This window comes from Callospermophilus lateralis, chromosome 1 (genome assembly GCF_048772815.1).
Source record: "Callospermophilus lateralis isolate mCalLat2 chromosome 1, mCalLat2.hap1, whole genome shotgun sequence".
Taxonomy (NCBI): Eukaryota; Metazoa; Chordata; class Mammalia; order Rodentia; family Sciuridae; genus Callospermophilus; species Callospermophilus lateralis.
The window spans coordinates 210314715-210336382 of record NC_135305.1 but is presented as its reverse complement, the minus strand read 5'-3'; the positions used below and the strand labels follow the sequence as shown (position 1 = coordinate 210336382).

Genomic DNA, 21668 nt, shown 5'->3' with positions numbered 1-21668 from the left:
CCCCTAGTACCTGCCCCCCAAAATATTAGTAGTCTCATCTCTCAGGGTCCTGGAATCCACAAACTCAAAATCAAGGTGTCACAGGGTCACACACCCTCCATAGCCTTTAGGGGAGGATGCCTCCTGCCTCTTCAGCTTCAGGGCTCCGGCATCCCGCAGCTGTGGCCACATCACTTCAGTTGCTGCCTGTGTCTTCATGGCCTGCGCCCCATGTCTCCTCTTCCTAAGAGGCCATCGGTCACACTGGACTAAGCCCACCCTGGCGACCTTAAATGTGTACAGCTCTCGAGATGCTGTTTTCAACTAGGCACCTGGCACAGGCCTGTGACCCCACCTATTCGGGAAATTGAGGCAAGAGGATCACAAGTTCAGGGCCAGCCTGGGCAACTGAGTGAGACATTGTCCCAAGATAAAATGAAAAGGGCTGGGATGTGGCTCAGTGGTGGAGCACTTGCATAGCATGATTGGGGTCCCAAGTTCCATCCCAGCTCTACACACACACACACACACACACACACACAGACGCTGCGGGTGAAGACATGCACACATCTTTATCATAGCTCCTCCTTTGCCAGTGATGTCCCCACAGGGCCGAAAGGAGGCACACTGCATGCCTCAACCAAGTCCCCGCCCAGGCAGGCAGACACATCCCCTTGCCACTGTGGTCCAGAGTCAGAGGGTGGGAGTAAGGTCCTAGGAGGGACTGTGTCATCACAGCCCAGGAACTCGGGACAAGGGCCAGGCCTGCTGAGCAAGCCTGGTCCCTCTTCTGACTTGCAGTTTCTGTTCATCGGGGATTTTTTTTTTTTTTTTAATATGCATCAGTTGGGATTTTCTGACACGGTACGCTGCAGTCCTGATGACGAAGGGTTTGCCTTCATACCCTTTCCACAGCCCGGGAAGCCATGGGTCTGATAGTGGAGAACCTCCCCTGTCACCCGGTTAAGCCTTGAGCCTGTGTTGGCAGCTTGCCATGGCGCTGTCTACACCTGTGGTGGGGCTGGGCCCAGGGGTGGCACTGCCCTCCTGGAAGCGGGACTAGCCAGGTGCAAGAAGTCCCTGTTCTGCCCCTGCAGCCTCTCCAGCTGGGAGCAGGGCGGACCCCTTCCAGGACACACGTCCAGGTGCAGAGGGCACTGAGGCGGGGGCCACTGTCTCCTGGTATCACTGTGAAGAGCTGCCCACAGTGGACCCAGGTCCAGGCCTCCCCTGGGACGAGTGTCTACAGACACCACCAAACCCGTTAGTGGCCCCTCCAGCCCCCTAGAGAACAGCCACAGGGGACAGAAGGGGCCACCTGCACCTGAGCTTCGGGTCTCGTTGGCACCTGGTCCCCCTGGGTGTGGCTGCTGGTGCAGTGGCAGGATCACAACCTGGGCGCCTGGTCAGCACGCAGCACAAAGTTGAGGCCACCTCCCTGCTCCGTCCTCGTTCCTCGGCCCTCCGCCCGCAGAGCCCTCTGTAGCTGGCCCTGAGCACCCGCCCAGAGGCTGCAACGAGAAACGCAGAGCAGGTCACTAGCCACTGTCGGTTAAAGATCTCACTCTCTCCCCAGTTTCCCCCACGCCACGAGCCAGACCCTGCTGGCCAAGTTCAAACAGCAGCACGAAGACAACAAGTACTTCCTGGGCACCCCGGTCATGGAACCCGCGTTCATCATCCAGCATTTTGCGGGAAAAGTGAAATACCAAATCAAGGTACATGTCTACGTGGCGGCCACTGGCAGGGTGCCAGAAAGCCACGTGTGGTCGGGACATGGCGCGTGGAGGGCCCTGCCCTGGGGCACTTGCCAGTTCATCTGGAACATCCCCTGAATCCCTGCTGAAGTACCCGAGCCCCTCGCTTCAGGAATGGCAGTCTGCTGTTGGGATGGCACCTGTCCCCTAGGCCACCCTGCCCACCCCAGCCTCTGAGTGTCAGTGGGTGACACTGGTGGGTGACCACCCACATCATCCCCTACCAGGACTTCCGGGAGAAAAACATGGACTACATGCGGCCCGACATCGTGGCCCTTCTGCGGGGCAGTGACAGCTCCTACGTGCGGGAGCTCATCGGCATGGAGCCCGTGGCTGTATTCCGCTGGGCCGTGCTCCGGGCCGCCATTCGGGCCATGGCCGTGATGCGGGAGGCCGGGCGTCTGCGGGCCGAGAGGGCTGAGAAGGCTGCAGGTAGGAGCCTAGGGACCACCTACTCCGCCGAGCGTCATTGTTGCAAGGGGGACATACACAGTTCGATTTAAATTGAACATGTCAGCAGCATTTAGGAAATGTTCACAACCACTGCCCTCACTCACTCGAGATCGCCGCCATCGTCCCCAACAGAAACTGCAGCCGGCACTCGGTCCCCTAGGGGCTCCCGGAATCCAGACTCCACGGGCCCGTCCCTTCTGTACTCTGGCCTAGTGTTGGCACAGGCCCTGCACATGTCCTTTCAGAGAGTTTTTTTTGGTACCAGGCACTGAACCCAAGGGTGCTTCACCGCTGAGCCGCATACCCAGCCTTTTTTGTATTTTATTTAGAGCCAGCATCTCACTGAGTTGCTCAGGGCCTCACTAAGTTGCTGAGGCTGGCTTTGAGCTCATGATTCTCCTGCCTCAGCCTCCCGAGCCACTGGGATGACAGGCGTGTGCCACTGTGCCTGGCTTCTCAGACTTTCCCATCATCTCCAGGTGACTTAGAGCACCCACTGTGGCATTGGCCCTGTGTGCACGGTTGCTCGTTATTCTTATGCTGTGTTGTTATTGACTAGAAAAATGCATTTTTTCCCCCAAATATTTCTGACCCACGGTTGGTTAATCTGAGCATATAGAACCTGTGGACACGGAGGGGCCCAGGTGTGTGACCTGACCTCACATGAGCCTCAAGACAGACAGCCACGTCCCCACTTTTCCTGGAGGAGCGTGAGGCCCGGCATCTGAGTGGCTCGGCTCAGTCTCACGCCTCCACACTCCACTCGTGGACTTCGACTTCAGGGCCAGCCAGGGGCTTCCGTTTTCTGGGTGTAGACCGAGGAGGACGGTGGAGCCCTCCCAAGGGCAGGGAAGGAGCGCCCATTCTTGGGGTGAAGAGTCAGCTCTGCTTTGCCCAGAGTCCAGTGACAATCTGCTGCTCCCCCTGGCCTGGCGATGAAACCCAGGGCCTGAGCTCAGCCACGTCCCCAGCCCACAAGCTGCTTTTTAAGGTGTGTCATCAGGGCTGGGGTGGAGCTGAGTGGAGGGCAAGTGCTTAGCAGACAGCAGCCCTGGGCTCCACCCTCAGCACCAAAAACGGCTAAAGAGGAGCCGGGCTAGGGCTCAGCGGTAGAGCGCTTGCCTGGCATGCGTGAGGCACTGGGTTCGATCCTCAGCACCACATAAAAGTAAATGAACAAAATATCAATGTCCAAAAAAAATTTTTTTTAAATATTTAAAAAAATCAAAGAGGAATCTCTACAGAAAAGATAAGGCCACTGGGCCCTGGGAGGCCCTCCCAAGTAACACCCACTTTGTCCCCAGCAGGTATGGGCAGCCCTGGTGCCCAGAGTCACCTGGGAGAACTGCCAAGAGGAGCCAACACCCCATCAGAAAAACTATACCGGTGAGCAGGATTTTGATTTGTGCAAACTGAAACTATTAGACAGTAGCCTTGTTCAAGTGTGGTGGCACACACCTATAATCCCAGCATCTCAGGAGGCCAAGGCAGGAGGATCATAAGTTCTAGGTCAGCCTGGGAAACTGGCAAGACCCTGTCTCAATATAAAATTAAAAAGGCTGGGAGCCAGGTGTCATGGTGCAGGCCTGTGGTTCCAATGGCTCTGGAGGCTGAGGTAGGAGGCTGGCTTGAATTTGAGGATGACTTAGGCAACAGAGTGAGGCTCCCATCTCAAAAGAAGAGAAGAAAAGGAACTCTTTAAGCCAGATGAGAAAGGCACGCAGAGTGTCCTGGTGGCTTCTGTGAGGAACACAAGTGCAAAGACCCTGGGGCAGTCCAATCCCTGACTTCCTTTCCAAAACTCACAAATTCCCAAGGAAGAAGTCCCTAAATTTTTGAAATGAAAAAGCTATTTCTTAAAAAAAAAAAAAGTCATTTTGTTTTCAAGTCCTTTGAAGCAAAACTTCTTCAGAGAAAAGTCCTAAAATTCTGAATGGAGGTAGAGCTGTGTGTGGTTTATCTGGAGAAGACATTGTGTCTGACCCCACCCCCACTCTCAGTAACTACTTCTAAATTCACTTTTTCACCCAAATGGGGGCAAATGAAAGAACACATTCCTCCATTTGATCACGTGACATTCGGGGATTTTTTTCATTTTTATTTTTTTCCCCCGGAAGTGGCCTGTGACCTGCATCTGCAGCATGGGCCTGCCCAGGGCCTGGCCCAGGCCACGAGCCCTGCCCGGCGTGCGTTAAGTTCACACAGCTTCTCCCTTGCAGCGGCTCAGTGCTAGATTTCTCATTTGACTGCTCTGAGGAGTTCGATATTAACGCTTTTGAGGACATCATTGCTTTCTATGAAAGCAAGAAGTAAGTAGAAGCAGGGCCTTCGAACCCGGGACCAGGGAGGCACACTGAGAGGAGCGTCTCCTGAGGCCACCAGGGCACACCGGCCTGCGGGCAGCGCCCCTGCCACGTCTGGCCAGATTGGGGGGAAGGGGTGGGCTGAGCCATGACCCCTTGTGAGCTACGTGGAGGTCACTTAGGAGTGGCCAGGAGATGTAACCTCTGCTGTCTTTGCTCTGTGCCTCCCTGGAGGGTGACGGAGCCGAGGTAAGTGTGGCTGGGGCACTTGGCACGGAGCATGGAGCACAGAGGAGGGCTGCAATCGGGTCCTCCCGCACCGCCCGGAGCTGAGACAGGCGTTGTTGGGTCACTGGAGGGCAACAGGTGCAGCTCAGCGCAGGGCACTCGCCCAGCACACGCCAGGCCCTGGGCCCCATCGCAGCACTGCAAAAAATTAAAAAAAAAAAAAATGCAGAATGAGAAATCTTTAAAAAAGAGAAAAAGAATCATTTCCTAAAGTTTCATTGAAGACGTCTGTAACTGAGATGTGGATCGTTACTGATCATTGGCTCCTCTGAGCCACTGACCTTGTGCGCTCGTGGCTGTGGGGCACAGGCCAGAGCGGGGCACACGGAACTCTCTGGGGTCACCCTGCCCTCCAACCAGGGTCTCTCAGGTCATGCTCTGCAGTGGGGCGTCCTGCACCCTGTAGCTGTGGAGTAGCAGCCCGCCCTCTGCCCATCAGAGGCCGGTGGCCCCTGCATCCCAGCCATGGCCACACAAATATCCCCAGGAACCAGCATCTCCTGGGAGGTGAGGCAGCATCACCCACGGTACCCAGATCCAAATCCCTGCTCCCAGGGCCTTCACGACGCCACTGGGAAGACAGCACCTAACCACAGACTCGGAGAGACGCTAGCCGGCTCTCTCACAGAGCCTCCTGGTCGGACCCGGGCAGCCCGTCCCTGGGTCCTCAGGTTCCAGAAGGCTCTCACTAGGAGGGCTTTGCAGTGACTGGAGATGCTGGGTTGCTGGACGTTTGCTCCAGGACTCAGGGACAGAGGCTACTCCTGACCAAGGCCCCCTTGGTGAAGGGAGCAGAGTAGTGTCCAGCCCCAGCAGTGCCCAGCTGCATGTTTCTGCTCTGGTGGCCTAGGGACATCCCGATTGGCACTGGGACCCTGAGGTGGTGGGTCTGCGGCTCTAACTCTATCTTCTCTCTGTCACTGGGTCCCCCTCCTCCCCTCAGCGATTTGCATAACCAAATCATCAAGAGCATCAAAGGACTGCCCTGGCAGGGCGAGGACCCCCGTAGGCTTCTCCAGTCCCTCAGTCGGCTCCAGAAACCCCGCGCCTTCATCCTGTGAGTCCCCCAGGCCCCCTACGAGTGCAACAGCCGCTCTGCTCCCAGGGCCCTGGCCGACCTGCGGCTTCCTAAATTGAATTGGCCACTAAAAACGCTGCTCTGTCTTGGGGCTTTGCTCTCCCGCCAGCCGTAGCTGAATGGCTTTCCTAATACCTCGTCCCTGTGTTGAGCTGGGCCAAGGGCCCGCCGCAGGCTTCCCTGCACACAGCACTGCCTAGGAGCGTGTCCTGCCCTTGAACGTGCCCTCTCTGCCCCGCCCGCTGGTAGAGAAGAGCTTGCCCCCACCGAGTGGAGCTCCACCGAGACCCTCTGCTCAGTCGCCACAGGCCCCACACTCAGCCTTCAGCCTCCCTCTCAGACCAGGTGGTGACTCAGACCTGTGTTGTGCTGACCCAGTACCAGGCAGCTGGCAGCCTCTGCCTCCAGGGCACCCACAGTGACCGGCACCAAGCCCTCACTGCCAGGCATGACACAGCCTGCTGAAATGGTACTTGTCACCACAAGGAAGCCAGGGGTTTGGGGTTGCTTTGGGCGGGGGATATTCTTTTTTTTTTTCTTTTTTTCTTTTTTTTCTTTTTTGAGACTGGGTCCCACCATGTTGCTCCTGGGCTCCAGTGCCCCGTGGTCCTCCTGCCTCGGCCTCCCGAGTAGGTGCAGATGTGCACCCGCAGCCCCCACCCCCGTCCTGGTGAGAGTGAGCGTTTCAGTGCATTTTTGTGGTGCCTTATTTTGCCCACAAGGATTCAGACGAGACCTGGCACCTCGTGGGCCTAGCACCTCCCGGCAAGCCCAGCCTCAGCACCTGGCAAGACCCTGTCTCAACCTGGAAAGGGCTGGGGTGGAGCATAGAGTTGTGCTGCCATTGACTTTTCTCCTGGCCTTCAAGATCCCATGAGTGAGGTTGGGTGGAGCTTAGTGGTGGAGTACTTGCCTGGCCTGTGTGAGGCCCTGGGCCCCCAGCGTCACTTGAAGAGGGAGTCCAGGAAGCGAGAAAAAGGACCTTGCCCCATCCCTTGGTCAAAAGTTCCGGCCCTCGTGTTTCCTTGACACCATCAGGAGTCCAAGGCGCTCCCAGGGCTGGAGCAGTAGAGCATTTGTCCAGGTGAGGCCCTGGGTTCTACCCCTAGTTTCATAAAAAAATAAAATAAAAGGAACACACCTGTGATGCCCAGAGCTTGGCAGGCTGAGGCAGGAGGATCGCAAGTTCAAGGCCAGCCTCAGCAACTTGGCAGTGCCCTAAGCAACTAACCAGATCCTGTCTCTAAATAAAAATACAAAGGGCTGGGGATGTGGCTTAGTGGCTTAGCACCCCTGGATTCAATCCCCAGCACCAAAATAATAAGTGCATAAAATAAAAGGAGCCCCTGCCCAGGCCATTTTAATAGCCCTGTGCAGGGGGGTCCCTGTGGTGTGGACCTGCTTGGCCCAGCAGATAGGGCCAGGGCACCCTGGTAGCCCCAGGACTACGCAGGGCCTCCAGTGCTCCCGGCAGGTCGTCCCCTTCTTACTTCTGACACGTCCACTACTGCCAAGCCCGGCCTCAGTGCGAGCCGTCCCTGTGGATTACTGGCCACCTGCGCCCACTCCCTGGGCATCCAGGTGGCCCCCAGACCAGATGCTCATCTCATTGCTCATCTCATGTCACCTTGGGTGGCCACAGCAGAGTCCTGCTGTCACTGTGGTGACCCTACACCTACGGGCGTGGCTGAAGCGCGCGTGCAGGCCGGAGCCCGCTGGGCGTCTGCAGAGGTGGCGGTCGCTGGCTGCACTTGTGCCTGTCGCTATCTCCAGCTGCGTCCCCTCCGTCTCTCTCTAACCCACAGGCGTGGCTTGCTGAACTAACCCAGATCCACACACTGTGTTCCTTTTGTTCACAAAACCATTTTTAATATTTTGACAGGAAGAGTAAAGGTATCAAACAAAAGCAGATCATTCCAAAGGTAAAGCCCGCGCCACGCTCAGAGAAGCCTTGCTTCAGTTCTCCCAGCTCCAGGCACCTGGCTCCAGCGGCCTCCAGAAAACGGGGCAGGGCGTGTCCAGAGCCTGGGCTCCATCCCCAGCACCGCAAAAATAATAGCTTCCTCATGGTGAAACCATCTGGGGTCTCTGGGGGGTTCCTAGAAGTAAACCTGAGGTGGGGGTATCTGCTCAAGCGGGTGCCTAGGGGCTCGCAGGGGGAGGCTGAGAGCGTGAGGGTTGGAGCCAGGCTCGGCCCAGCTGACCTGTCCATGGCCTAGTGCTGCAGGGAGCCCTGGAGGGTCCACTGTCCCATCCACAGGCAGTGGGACCCTTGTCTTTACCTGCCCCCCAGGTCAGTCACTGGCTGTGGGCCACCTCTGGAGGACACGATGGGACAGAGACCTCCCAGGTGCTGGTTCTGTTTCCGTGTGTAGTCGTCCCTCAGTGTCCAAGGGTACAATTGCAGGACCCCCCCCCCCCCAATTCCAACCCTTGGAGCTCAAGTCCCTTCTGTAAATGGCAGAGTGTTTGCATAGAACCTTCACACACCTTTTGTAGGCTCTGAGTCATCTCTAGATGACATAGTACCCAGTGCAATGTCAGTGTCACATAAATAGTCTTACACTGTGTTGTCTAGGCAACCGTGACAAGAAATAAAAAGTCTGCACGTGTTTAGTAGGGATGCAGATACAGGTTGACCACCCCTATGGGAAATTCTTGGGACCAGAACCGTTTCAGTTTGGGATTTTTTTTTTTATTTTAGGATTTTGGAATACTTGCATATATATAACTAGGTGTCTGGGGATGGGATCCAAGTCTGAATACGAAATTAATTCATTTGTTTCACATACACATTATGCATGTAGCCTGAAAGTACTTTCATACAATATTTTTAATAATTTTGTGCACGAAACAAAATCTCGTAGTGTGGAATTTTCAATTTGTGGCACCAGGTGGTCTCTCAAAAGTTTCAAACTTTGGCCAGGTGCAGTGGCCCACACCTGTCATCCCAGTGACTGGAGGCTGAGGCAGGAGGATTGCAAGTTCAAAGCCAGCCTCAGTAAGTTAGCAAGGCCCTAAGCAACTTAGCAAGACCCCTCTTGAGATTTAAAAAATTTAAAAAGGCTAGGATGTGGCTCAGTGGCTAAGCACCCCCTGGGTTCAATCCGTTGCACCAAAAAATAAAATTTCAGGTTTGGAGCATTTCAGGTTGGTGAATTAGGGGTGCTCGACCTGTATTTTTGATCTGAGGTTGTTTGAGTCTGCGATGTGGAGCCCTGGGATCTGGACAAGCACCTGTACTGTGTGCACATGGTTTATGAAGCTTAGAAAAGACTTAAGAACCACCTCTCAGCTTAGTCTGCAGAGAGAGCGGGGCCAGTTCGCCCATGTGGAAGAGCACACCAGGGAGCTGGAGGCGGGCAGCAGGGACGGCACATTCCTTGGCTCAGGTCATGTTCGTGGTGATGAGCCGCAGAGGGAAGCTGGGCTGGCAGCACTGGCTTCCTCTCCTAGCCCAGAAGAGGGGAGAGGGTATGGCAGGCACTGGGGCCTCAGAAGAGGCAACATGTCAGCTGGGTGCAGTGGCCCACACCTGTAATGCTAGCAACTCAGGAGGCTGAGGCAGGAGGATCTCAAGTTCCAGGCCAGCCTCAGCAACTTAGTGAGACCCTGCCTCAAACATAGAAAGGGCTGATGTATAGTTCAGTGGTAGGGCAGTAGCCTAGCATATGTGAGGCCCTGGATTCCATCCCCAGCACGCAACACGCACGTGCACACGCACATGCATACACACATACTTGCTCTCTGCACCAGATCAGCACATCTGCAGGGGGTGCAACTCACACTTGGTCTACTGTCCCCACCATCCCCACCTGGAGCACCCGCTTCACACACACCCTGCCCCAGCCCTGGGGATATTCACGCTGCCCCCTGTGCTCTCCGGGCTGTGGGAGGGCAGGCCAGACCCCAAGTGTCTGTTGTAGAACCTGCTGGACTCCAAGTCCCTGAAGCTTATCATCAGCATGACCCTGCATGACCGTACCACCAAGTCCCTGCTGCACCTGCACAAGAAGAAGAAGCCACCCAGCATCAGCGCCCAGTTCCAGGTGGGTGGTCTTAAGGCACTGGCCAGCTGAGATCCAGCAGGCACCTGCCAGCTTTTCCCAGGGTCCCCGACCTTGGCATTAGGGGCAGCAGGGCTTCCTCTGTTGGGGACCCCTGTGCACTGTAGGTATTTAGCAGGTATCTGGAGTTGGCTCATCAGTGCCAGCAGCACTGTCCCCATTTGTGACAACGACTACCGATGCCTCTTGGGTGACAGAATCACCCCTAGTTGAGAACCACTAATTTTAAAGAAATATAAATTACTACCAAACCATTTCCTTGGTTTCCCTTTTTCTCCCTGGCTGCCAGGAAGCTCAGAAACACATAGGGAGCTCATAAGCTACTAATCCTTACTGTTAGGTTTCTTATCCATTTGTCAGAAACCTGAGTCATCTGTCCCCACCGAAGCGCTTTGGTAATAACCTCAGGTGGAAGCACCCATAAATCCTTTCTGAACACAGCAGGTCAAAGCCTCCGCCCCACGAGCCCTCCCGAATCTGAGGCATGTTTTAAACCCTAGGAATTTATCTGCTCCCCCGCCCCCAGCCCCTACCTGTCTGGCCCTGGAAAGAGGCATCTGCCGGCGCGGGGACCCCACAGCTGCTCTGCCGCACAGACCCGCCCTCCCTCCAGGCCGTCCCACTCAGCACAAATGTCCTTCTTTCCAGACGTCCCTGAACAAGCTCCTGGAGGCCCTGGGGAAGGCGGAGCCCTTCTTCATCCGCTGCATCCGCTCCAATGCCGAGAAGGTGAGGGTCCCTGGGATGAAGCCCCAGGAACAGTCCTGCGTCTGCAGCCTCCACGGGAGAGGGGCAGGGCCACCCCCAGGAGGACTCAGGGAGCTGAGCATCACCACAGTGCCAGGGGGTCAGAGGACAGCAAGGGTGACCAGCCTGCACAGGACCACTGCAGCAGAGCCCCAGAGAAGGCCCCGTGGGAGGGACAGGCCGGGTGCCCTCAGGTGCACCCCCAGAGCAGCCATTGCAGACAGCGAACCAGGAAGCAGGCCTCAGGGCTGAGCAGACTGAGGCTCCAAGGAGCAGAGCCCGGTGCTCATGCAGAGGTTTCTAGAAAGAGCAAGCCTCAGTAGAGACCCTGGCTGAGGTTCAGCCCTCAGTGCCAGGCTTTCTTCACCCTAGAGGTCCACTCTGTCCCCAAGAGGAAGACTTGGGCTTTGCCAAGGGCCTCTCATTGGCAAAAGTGGACACGCAGGCGGGGTCTGTAGGCAACTCCATCCTCTTCCTCCTCACTCCTTTGTCCCTGCTGGTCACAGTCCTGTCTCTCCTGTTCCTGGGACACGTGTGCCGGCATCCAGAGCCCAGCTCCTCGCCCAGAGTCACACTCGGGCTCCTCTCATGTCAGAATTCCCGCCCGAACGCAGGCTGTGGGGGCCGCGCAGCCACAGGTACCAGGTCGGCCGACCCAGCTCTGTGTTGGGGCGTCAAGTGGTACCCTTGGCCTTTATCCATCCGCCCTGTGACAACCCTTCCTTTGGTCCTTAAAAGACACAGTATGTCATTCCTTACTGTCGCCCACCCTGGCTGGAAGCCCATTGAGGCAGTGCCGGCCCCTCCCACTACCTCCCACATCCCCTGTCCCATCCCTCCTCAGGACTCAGCCTGCTGCCTTCTCTCCCGGGACACCTCCCACAGGGGCCTGGGCAGCATCCAACCCATAATACACACGTCTGGCCCCCGAACCGTACTGCCCAACCCCCACACCTACCTAGCATGTGGCATAGAGGATGAGTCCAGCACAGTTTTGAGTGGGTCGTGGTTGTAAAAGAATTTTTTGCAGCAAATTAGCGCACGCAGAAAGATGTGGCTCCCGTGTCCAGGGTGCCAGGAAATGGATCAGAGCAGATAGGGATTTTCCTCGAGGAGCCGACATTGTGAGCACGGCTGAGCAGTCGGTTTCTTTGTCCCAGAAAGACTATCTGGAACCTCCGAGGCCTTCCAGCTCCTGTGCTAGGGACACTCCCAGGCCAGCCGGGCCCCAGGAGAGAGCACAGCCTGAGTCCATAGCTAGATCACAGAGGCGGCAGTCAGGTAGGGATTGACCCTCATCTCACAGCCTGCCCACCTTGCTTGGGCACAGGCCCTGATGGCTCGTGTGTGTGTGTGTGTGTGTGTGTGTGTTGCAGAAAGAGCTGTGTTTCGATGACGAGCTGGTCCTGCAGCAGCTGCGCTACACCGGCATGCTGGAGACGGTGCGCATCCGGCGATCTGGCTACAGTGCAAAGTACACGTTCCAGGTAGGCCACGCAGACACTGCTGCCGTGACCCAGAAAAGAGGGCGGGGCCAGCCGCCACCTCTTCAGAGAGAACAAGTCTCCAGAGCTAAGTCCAGCCGCTGACTTTATGCCCAGGCTTCTCCGCCAGGGCAGCGTTGGCACTTGGAGTGGCCAATTCTCTATTGTGGAGGCACAAGTTTCCTTGGCAGAGGTGGCTAGTCTCAGGCCAGACCTGGAGAAGCACAGTGTTAAACCAAGCCCAGAAGCGCACAGGCAGGGCCCTCTGTTGAGCATCTTCTGGAGTTCATGTTCATATTGGCTTTTTTGCGTTTGGTGTTTTCATTTTGCAGCGCTAGGGGTGGAAGCCAAGCCCTCGCACGTGCTCGGCAAGCGCTCTACCATGGAGCCACGCCCCAGCCCAGGCAGCACTTTTATACCCAGCTCTTTTTTTGTGCCCACCGCCAACAAAAGGCTCTTTATTGCTACTTTTGCAAGGTAGAAGCCGGAGCCTGGGCCAGGGTTAGGACTCGGTGGTCGAGCATTTGCCTGTCATGTGCAAGGTCCGGCTCCGTCTGGCACTGCAGGAAAGAAGCAAAGCAAAGCCTGAGCCTAAGTAGATGGTGACTTCAGAGATGGCTCCCTGGGTTTTCTCCAAAGACCAGCTCCCCAGGTGCATTACGGTTGACATCTAGAGCCAGGTCATTCTTTGCAGTGTGGCCATTCTGTGAACTGTAAAGTCGCGAGCACTGTGGCCTCTTTGAAGTTGCTGAGACTAGGCTTGCACTTGGGACTCTCCTGCCACAGCTTCCCTAGTCGCTGAGGTCACAGGCGTGCCTCATCACAGCCAGCACTTGCCTCCTTTTTTAATCCGCAAAATAGAAATAACATCTTTCTAACCATGTGCAGATAGGAGAGGCCCAATGATAGGAACGGGGACCTGCAGGCGTGTTACACAAACGCATGTCCCTGAAATATCTGAAACACACGTGGCCCTCTGTATCCATGGGTTCAGCGTCCATGGACCTGATCAATCTCAGACCAAAAAAATCGGGGGCAGGGGGTTACTGTACTCAACTCGTATAGACTCTCTTCTCTTCTGACTCCCTGTGTGTACAACTGTATCCACAGCACATATGTCATGGTCAATATTCTAAGTCATCTAGAAATGGTTAAAGCCCACAGGAGGATCGCGTAGACTTTATGCAAAGATCACACCATTTTTCAGAAGGAACTTGAGCACCCATGGGTTTTGGTGTCTAAGCAGGGTCCTGGAGCCAGTCCCCTCCAGGCAGGCGACCATGTGCTTACTGAAACACGTAGCCGCTCGGGCTGGAGTCCCGTGGCCGAGAGCTTATCTAGCCTGCACAAGGCCCTGGATCCTGTCCCTCACACTGCAAGGAACACAGGCGTCACTCCAGCTTCTGTCCAGCCCTTTAATGAGCCATATGATGAGAGCCCCGCAGAGGTGACACCATCTCCGCAGAGATGGAGCACTGGCTCTGTGGGTCTGCAGTGGTGTTTAGCTCGAGGCTGTGACAGACTGTCCACAGCCTTGTGTCCCCGTGTGTTGGCTAAGCTGGGCTGGGGGTGTGGTGCCGTGGTAGAGCACCCGGACTCGACCCCCAGGACTGCAAAGAGAAGAGACACTCACACTTCTTGGCCCCACCCCCGTAGGACTTCACAGAGCAGTTCCAGGTGCTGCTCCCCAAAAACGCCCAGCCCTGCAGGGAGGTCATCGCTGCCCTCCTGGAGAAGATGAATGTGGACAAGAGGAGCTACCAGATCGGGAAGACCAAGGTCAGCACTCTGCTGTGGACCCACGCCCCACCCCGCTCTGCACCCCCCACACCACTCCTGCTCTAAGGCCCACAGGTCCTGGTGGAGCAGCGCACTCCTCAGGACCAGTGCCCCGCTTCTTCCCACAGCGGGTAATGGTGGGAGCGGGTAAGCAGTGGTGGGAGCTGCCTGGCCCCAGCTCCACCTCCTTCAGCAGGACTCGGCCCCACTCTTTCCACTTTCTCACAAGTAGGCTGGGAAGGACTGTGCTGACCGGCAGGGTATCTAGGCTAGCTCGTAAACTTTACAGTGGGTGTTAGTCCCTTATTTGTTGCTATAACAAAGTGTCTGAGGCTGTGTGTCTTAAAAAGGAAAGAGGTTTATTTACCTCACTGTCCTGGAAGTCCAACAGCATGGTGCCAGCTTCTGTTCAGCTCTGGGGAGAACCTCATGGCACATGGCATTAGAATGACAACATATGTACAAGAGAGATCACAGGGGGAGATGGGAAGCCAGAGGTAGATTCAGGGCCATTCGTGCTTCTTTAAAACAACTCAAGGGACCTAGTGGTGTCCCACAGAACTACTTAAATCCCTTCCAAGGCCAGCGCCCTCAGAGACCTTAGTAATTGCACTTCCTCCCCCCCACCTGCTGCTTTCGGGATCCTGGGGATGGAACCCAGGACTCGCACATGCTAGGAAAGTGCTCTACCACTGAGCCACATCCCCAGCCCTTTTTATTTTGAGTCAGGGTCTCACCAAGTTGCCCAGGCTGGCCTTGAACTTGCCGTCCTCCTGCCTCGGCCTCCTGAGGAGCTAGGATTCTTGGCATGCAGCCACCATGCATTAGCATAGGCCCCACCCCTTAAAGGTCCCCCCACCTCAGTCTACCACACTGGGGACCAGGTTTCCAGCACGTGAGCCATGTCGGAGTGTAGCACAGTGTCTGGCGGTTTCCTTCCCTTCCCTTCCACACATTGTCCCTGATTCCCAGTGGGCGAGGACGGGGTTGCCTCTTGTTTACAGGGCACTGCTTGACTGCCCGTGTTCACTGTAAGTGGTGACATCAGCTCCCCGTGAAGGCCTCCTCTGCTCTGGGACATCCCCTAATGGTTCTCAGCAAGTTAATTGAGGTAGCCTTTGAACAAGCAGCTCCTCTCCTGGCCATATCCAAGAGAACTGAAAGCAGGCATTCACCAAATGCTCACGGGTGCATGCTCACAGCAGAGCTGCTCATGGCAGCAGGGGTGGAAATGGCCCAAGTACTCCTCAGTGACTGAATCATCACAGGGTGGTACATCCATACAGTGGAATAGTATTTAATCGTGAAAAGGAATGGAACGCTGGTCTGTTCTGCAGCGTGCGTGGACCTTTAAAACATGCTTAGTGACAGCAGCCAGACAGAAAAGGCCCCCTAGGGTATGGTCCCACTGATGCCACTTACACAACATGTCCAGAACATGCATGGAGAAGGAAAGACTGGTGCTTGCCAGGAGCTGGAAGGGGGCACTGGGAGGGATTCCCAATGGGGACAGGCTCTCCTTTGGGGAAGATGATGAGATGTTCTGGGACCAGCTGAGAGACGTTGCTGGCCATAAGAGACAGTGGCCACACAAAATTGTGCATATGCTAAATGCCACCGCACTGTCCACTTTAAAATGGTGAATTCTACGCTATGTTAATTATACTTCAATCCCAGTCGGTCAACACCCCAGCCCGGTTCTCACCGGTGGCTGTGCAGACCTGGGCACCAGGAGCAGAGGCACGGCACAGCTGACCCTGCTGACCCCTCCCCTGCCAGGTCTTCCTAAAGGAGACAGAGCGGCAGGCCCTGCAGGAGACGCTGCACCAGGAGGTGGTCCGCAAGATCTTGCTGCTCCAGAGCTGGTTCCGGATGGTGCTGGAGCGCAGGCGCTTCCTGCAGATGAAGCGGGCAGCCGTCACCATCCAGGCCTGCTGGCGCTCCTACTGTGTATGGCGGGCAGTGGAGAGGACGCAGGCAGCCGTGTACCTCCAGGCTGTGTGGAGGGGCTACCGACAGCGCAAGGCCTATCGCCGCCGGAGAAAGAGCATCATCCGCCTGCAGAGCCTCTGCCGGGGGCACCTGCAGCGCAGGAGGTGAGTCGGGAAATCCCAGAGGCCAGGAGCCCCTCACTGAAGATCTGCCCAGGCACTGCCCGGCCATCAGAGCTACGGGCATCGAGATAAGCACAGGGAGTGGCCGGCAGGAAGCCAGCCATCTGGGCACAGGGGCTCCCAAGATGTCCAGGGTTGGCAGCGCTCAGGGGTGAAGCTCCAGGTGCCCTTGACCACAGCTGGCCTCTTCCAGAGGAGGGGCTTCCCAGGCCAGCCCAATGCCAGCTCCCCTCCCCCACACACTCAGCTGGGGTGCCACAGGGCACAGAGAACCCCAGCTGTGGCTCTGCCACCAGCCCTCCCAAAGCTGGTGTCCTGTGGGCCCTCGCCTTCCCACAGGCCCAGCCGCGGCTGCCTGAGTCGGGGTCCTGGTTCCTGGAGCAGAGGTTTCTCTCAGGCGGTGCCCACACGTGCCAAGGCCTCCTGGAGAAGGAGCCAGGCCCCAGTGCACCCAGAGCAACCGGCGTGTGTGTGTCTGGCCTGGGGGTGACCCGGGGTGTCCCCTGCTGCACCCCAGCCCTGTCAGTGTTTGAGACGGGTCTGAGCTGCTGAGACTGGCCTGGAGCTGGTGGCCTTCCTTCCTCCGCCTCCCCGGGTCGTAGGGAGGCTCCCTCCCTGACCGGCCTGAGGAAGCTCAGACAGGGTGTCCGTGGCGCCTGCAGTGAGGGCCACTGCCGTCTCTCCCCTCCTGGTGAAGGGGGTCCGCCTTTGCAGGAGCATCTCTGAGGCCAGCAGTTGAAGGCAGAGCCCGACCGCAGCCCTCGGGTGACAGGAGGGCGTGTGGCCCCCTGGAGCGCGATCTCTGAACCAGGCCCCTCTGCCTTTCCTCTCACCAGCTTCAGCCTGATGGTCTCAGAGAAGCGGAAGGCCGAGGAGCAGCTGCGGGAAGCCCAGCAAGCCGCGAGGACAGAGCCCCCGCGGGGCCAGCCAGGCCCTGTGGCTGGCGAGGAGCAGAGCGCCGAGCAGGGCCCAGGGCCCACGGCAGGCAGCGAGTGCCCCATGTTGGAGCCCGAGGCGTTGCCCAGCCGCAGGTCCCCAGCAGGCATCTCCCCACCAGAGAAAGAGGTGCCCAGTGCTGAGAAGGGAGTCCTTCCCCCGAAGAGCGTGACCGCAGAGGGTCACGAGAAAGCCCCCAGCAGCCGGGAGAAGCGCGAGTCGCGTCGGCAGAGGGGGCTGGAGCACGTGGAGTTGCAGAACAAGCACATCCAATCCTGCAAGGAGGAGGGCGCCTTCAGAGAACCTTCCAGAAAGGCCATCCTGGAGCTGGGGGACGGCCTCCCTGAAGACCGGAAGGAGAGCAGGAGAGGCGAAGCCCTTGCCGAGGCGGGGACAGAGGCTGCGGGCGCCCCCAGGAAGCCTTCTGTGGAGTCCCCGCCGGCTCTGGCCGTCAGCAAGGCCCCCGCAGACCTGGAGAAGGCGCCCCCCGAAGGGAGCCCCAGGCCCAGCCCCATGCGGCGGCCAACCAGCTTGGCCCTGGACAGCAGGGTGGGCCCATCTGTGCCGGGCAGCACCCCCGAGACCCCTAAGAACAAGGGCAAGACTGGCGGCAGCCCGAGGGCTCAGGACAAGCCCGAGAGCCCTGGAGGCTCCACCCAGATCCAGCGGTACCAGCACCCGGACAGCGAGCGGCTGGCCAACGTCGTAGAGCTGTGGAGGGGCAAGAAACTGATGGCCGCTGCGGGCTCCAGCACCATGCTGAGCCAGTCTCTGGATCTCAGTGACAGGCACTGGAGCATGGGGCCTGCCCTCACACCCACAGAGTAAGCCCCCATCTTCTGTCCAGGCAGCACGGTTGCCACGCTGGGTGGGCAGGGGGACGCAGGAGAGGTCATGCCCACTGGATGGGTGGGCGCCAGCTGGGCCGTGCCCCACAGTGCCCTAAACGAGCCACGCCCACACGGAAAGCTCCTAGCGTGAGGGGGGCGCCCCTCAGAGGGGGCACTCCCTCCCTGGCCCACCTGGACCCCAGTTTCCTCATCAGTGAGTGGAGCTGGCGACATACCCAGGGCTCAGAGGAGGGGCTTGCTCTGCTGACCCTGGTAAGCTGGATCCTACTGACCCGAATCTCTAGCCCACAGCCCCTCCTGCTGCACAGGGAGGACGAGGCCGCTCCCCCCAGAGCAGGCGCCTCGTTCTGGGCGCTACTCAGGCTGCAGCCCCGGTAGTGGTCTACAGAGGGGGCTTCTTGGGGACCAACCTCGCTGAATGCCAACAGCATTGTGGGTACAAGGCAGATGGACAGAGAGGTGCTGGAGACAGATGGGGGTGGCAGACGGACGTGGAAGGAGAGGTCAGAGTGGAGGCCGTCGAGGCAGGAGAGGCAGAGCAGTGCCGACTCAGGCTCAGATGGACGATGGACAGAGGCGCATCAAGGCGTAAATGTGCGCAGACAGGTGGAGGTGGCAGGTGGACAGATGGGCCTCTCGTGCTAAGGCAGGGATTGACCCCCGTGTGCTGTCACCATTGGGCCTGCATAAGTGGTGTCCTGTGCGCTGGGAATGTGTAGCAGAGTCCCTGGGCACCACCTGCTAGTTGGCAGTAGCTGATATTCAGAGGTCGACACAGGTGAGCACAGGATGGAGCACGACCAAGACACACTGACCCAGGCAGGAGACAGACAGCAGACTAGGAGACTGCAGAGACAGGCAGCGAGGCGGGAGATGGGCGCCAGGCCGGGAGTCAGGCTGTGCCTCTGCCTTACCAGCATCCAGGGGCCGAACGGTTTTCTAGTGGGGGCGTCCCTAGCCCCAGCCAGCAGGTGCCAGGAGCACCCATCCACTTGTACCTGCCAATCTTGACAACCACCACTCTCCAGACCGCCCGGGGTCCCGGGGAGGGGAGGGGAGTGGCGGCACACTGCCACGCTCTGTGTGTAAACCGCCGTCTGTGTTCCCTCAGGGAGCGGCGCACCTCCTTGCCCACGAGTGACATCTCCGGGCTCTCCCCCGCCAGGGCACAGGTAAGGCCACAGGGTGCAGCCCTCACCTCCGGGCCACGTCCACTTCCACCCTCGCCAGACAGGAGTGGAGTCGGTGGCTAGAGGGCACAGTGGGAAAGCAAGGTCCCCAGCACAGACCACCTGCCTCTCGCCCACCCCCACCCACACCATCCTGTTGCAGCCGTCAGCAGAAACCGAAGGGGAACTGAGCACAAAGAAGCCAGCTGTTCAGAAGAAGAAGTCAGGAGACATCTCCTCTAGCCTGGATGCAGGGCTGTCCCCAGGCTCCCAGCCTGACTCTAAGTAAGGAGATTGGGGAACTCAGGCCTCTAGAGGATGCCCCAGGGTCCCTGCCAAGGCGTCGCCTCAGTCTACTCTTCTAACCCAATCACATAAATCAAGCACAAGGGGCAGGTGTTTGCTCAGTAATTCCAGTGGGGGCAACTCAGGAGTCTCAGGTAGGAGGATCACAAGTTCAAGACCAGCCCAGACAACGTGGCCAGACTCCGACTCAAAAAACAAAAAGGGCTGGGGGTGTAACTTAGTGGTAGAGCATCCCTGGGCTTGATCCCTAGTACTAAAACCTCTTTGGAGAGGTCCCAAGCCCCTGCCTCAGACAGGTGGAGGTGGCAGGTGGACAGATGGGCCTCTCGTGCTAAGGCAGGGATTGACCCCCGTGTGCTGTGGTAGAGCATCCCTGGGCTTGATCCCTAGTACTAAAACCTCTTTGGAGAGGTCCCAAGCCCCAAGCCCCACCCACTACCTGGTCGCACACACTTGTAATCTCAGCGGTTCAGGAGGCTGAAGAAGGAGGATCACAAGTTCAAAGCCAGCCTCAGCAACTTAGGCTCTGAGCAACTTCCTGAGACCCTGTCTCTAAATGTTAAAAAGGGCTGGGGATGTCTCCGTGGTTAAGTTCCCCTGGGTTCAATCCCCAGTACCAAAAAACAAAGACCCACCCACTGGACTTGCCCACAAAGCCTAGGCCTGTGGCGTTCGTTAGCACAAGGTGGCCATGCCTGTGTGCAGGACACCCAGGAAACCTCTACCACTGCGGGACACCTCCTCTGGGTCTGCAGACGGACGGTTTCCATTTGGATTTTAACGGAGTCAAAATCAGTCCTCACCTCTGGGAACCCTTTCGAGAGCCTCAAATAGTAAAATCTAGGTCGAGGTCTGTCCCCAGAGAGCCTTTGCCTGAATGTTCCAGCCTGTTCTTCACAGAGAGGATGGGCCATGGAGCAGTTGAGGTTTGATCCACACGCAGGGCAGGTAACAGGAAGCCACAGCATGGGCTCCCTAGGCCTGGGGCCAGAGACCCCTGCTGCAGAGAGAGACCACCCACCTCACAAAGTTCTACAACTTAAACAGAAGTTTGTCCTCAGTACTGGAGGCTGAAGGACCAAACTCCAGGTGTCCTACTCCCTCCAAAGCCACATGGGGCTCCCTCCTGGCCCATCCAGCCGCAGGGGCTCCAGGCAGTGGTCTCTGGCCACATCACTGCAGTTTATGCCCATCTTCATACAGCCCTCTCCCCCAGTGCCTTTGCCCTTCTCTCCTCCTCAGGAGAGCATCGGGCAGCCTGGCCAGTCCAGGGTGCTATCCCAGAAACCGCCACTCAGACCCTCCCAGGACCCTTTCTCAGACATGATCACGCTGCACCTCGAGCCCAGGCGTCAAGCAGCCACATGTCACATGTGCATTCTGACTTGTTCTGGCTCTGCGCCTGTGAAAACCACATCAAGGAGATTTTTTTTGCGGGTGCTGGAGGTCGAGCCAGGGCCACTCAACCAGTCAAGCACTGTACTGTGTCCCCAGCCTCTTTGTTTTTTAGGAGACAGGGTCTCATTAAATTAGCGAGGCTGTCCTCAAACTTGGGATTCTCCTGCCTCAGCCTCCTCGATAGCTAGGATTGCAGCCGTGCCCCACGGCACCCCAGAGAGACCTCAGCATGATAAGACAACAAGAAAGCACGTTGCTGTCTCCCCAGATCCACGTTTAAGAGACTCTTCCTACATAAAACTAAGGACAAAAAGTACGTCCTGGAGGGCACGGAGGAGGCGGAGAGCCCCGCGGCAGGCCATGCTGTGCCCGAAGCTGCAGCCTCGAGGAAGAGTGCGGAAGGTCAGTGGCCGCCGGGCTAGAGGCAGAGGCCTCTGCAGATGCTGAGGTCCAAGCCACCAAGCTGGCCTCAGACGGGCACTGCACTAGGGTCCTGATGCTCTGCGTTTCTGACGACCCCAGGGGCCAGCCAGCGCCTCCCCAGACGCACCCTCACAGCTGCTCTGTGTCCCCACAGCCCTCTCCGGCCACCCGCACTGCCACACAGCAGGCGAGAAGCACACCAAGGAGACGGGGGGCAAAGGGAAGAAGAACCGAAACCTCAAGATCGGCAAGATCACGGTGTCCGAGAAGTGGCGGGAGTCAGTGTTCCGCAAGATCACCAACGCCAACGAGCTCAAGTTCCTGGACGAGTTCCTGCTCAACAAGGTGAGCCCCAGGGACGCCAGGGCGGAGGGGCACAAACCCCCCAAGAACAGCACAGCCAGGCAGTCGCTGCCCTCGGCAGATCACAAACAGTCCAGGGCCGGGTGAGGTGCCGTGGGGGGACACCTGCCAAGGACACGCAGGGCCTGGTGCCGGCCCCTGTACCACAGGAAAAGTCTCTGTTAGAACCCCAG

At 57.7% G+C, this 21668-nt stretch overlaps 1 protein-coding gene across 11 annotated transcripts in view; it reads left to right on the top strand.

Annotated features, from left to right (window-relative positions):
• Positions 1 to 21668, top strand: part of Myo9b (myosin IXB) — a 99061-nt gene that overhangs the window by 68141 nt on the left and 9252 nt on the right. For 5 of the 11 annotated variants that reach the window (XM_076846451.2, XM_076846472.2, XM_076846433.2 and 2 more), the window contains exons 12-27: positions 1556 to 1697; positions 1964 to 2168; positions 3494 to 3575; positions 4409 to 4498; positions 5724 to 5837; positions 7741 to 7780; positions 9785 to 9907; positions 10574 to 10654; positions 12049 to 12159; positions 13813 to 13935; positions 15715 to 16031; positions 16886 to 17809; positions 18948 to 19008; positions 19169 to 19290; positions 20978 to 21111; positions 21287 to 21477. In XM_076846451.2, coding sequence (XP_076702566.2) covers positions 1556 to 1697; positions 1964 to 2168; positions 3494 to 3575; positions 4409 to 4498; positions 5724 to 5837; positions 7741 to 7780; positions 9785 to 9907; positions 10574 to 10654; positions 12049 to 12159; positions 13813 to 13935; positions 15715 to 16031; positions 16886 to 17809; positions 18948 to 19008; positions 19169 to 19290; positions 20978 to 21111; positions 21287 to 21477 — 2860 coding nt within the window. The remainder of the gene's footprint in view (positions 1 to 1555; positions 1698 to 1963; positions 2169 to 3493; positions 3576 to 4408; positions 4499 to 5723; positions 5838 to 7740; positions 7781 to 9784; positions 9908 to 10573; positions 10655 to 12048; positions 12160 to 13812; positions 13936 to 15714; positions 16032 to 16885; positions 17810 to 18947; positions 19009 to 19168; positions 19291 to 20977; positions 21112 to 21286; positions 21478 to 21668) is intronic. The other 6 variants (XM_076846511.2, XM_076846492.2, XM_076846530.2 and 3 more) reach the window with 4 other exon arrangements.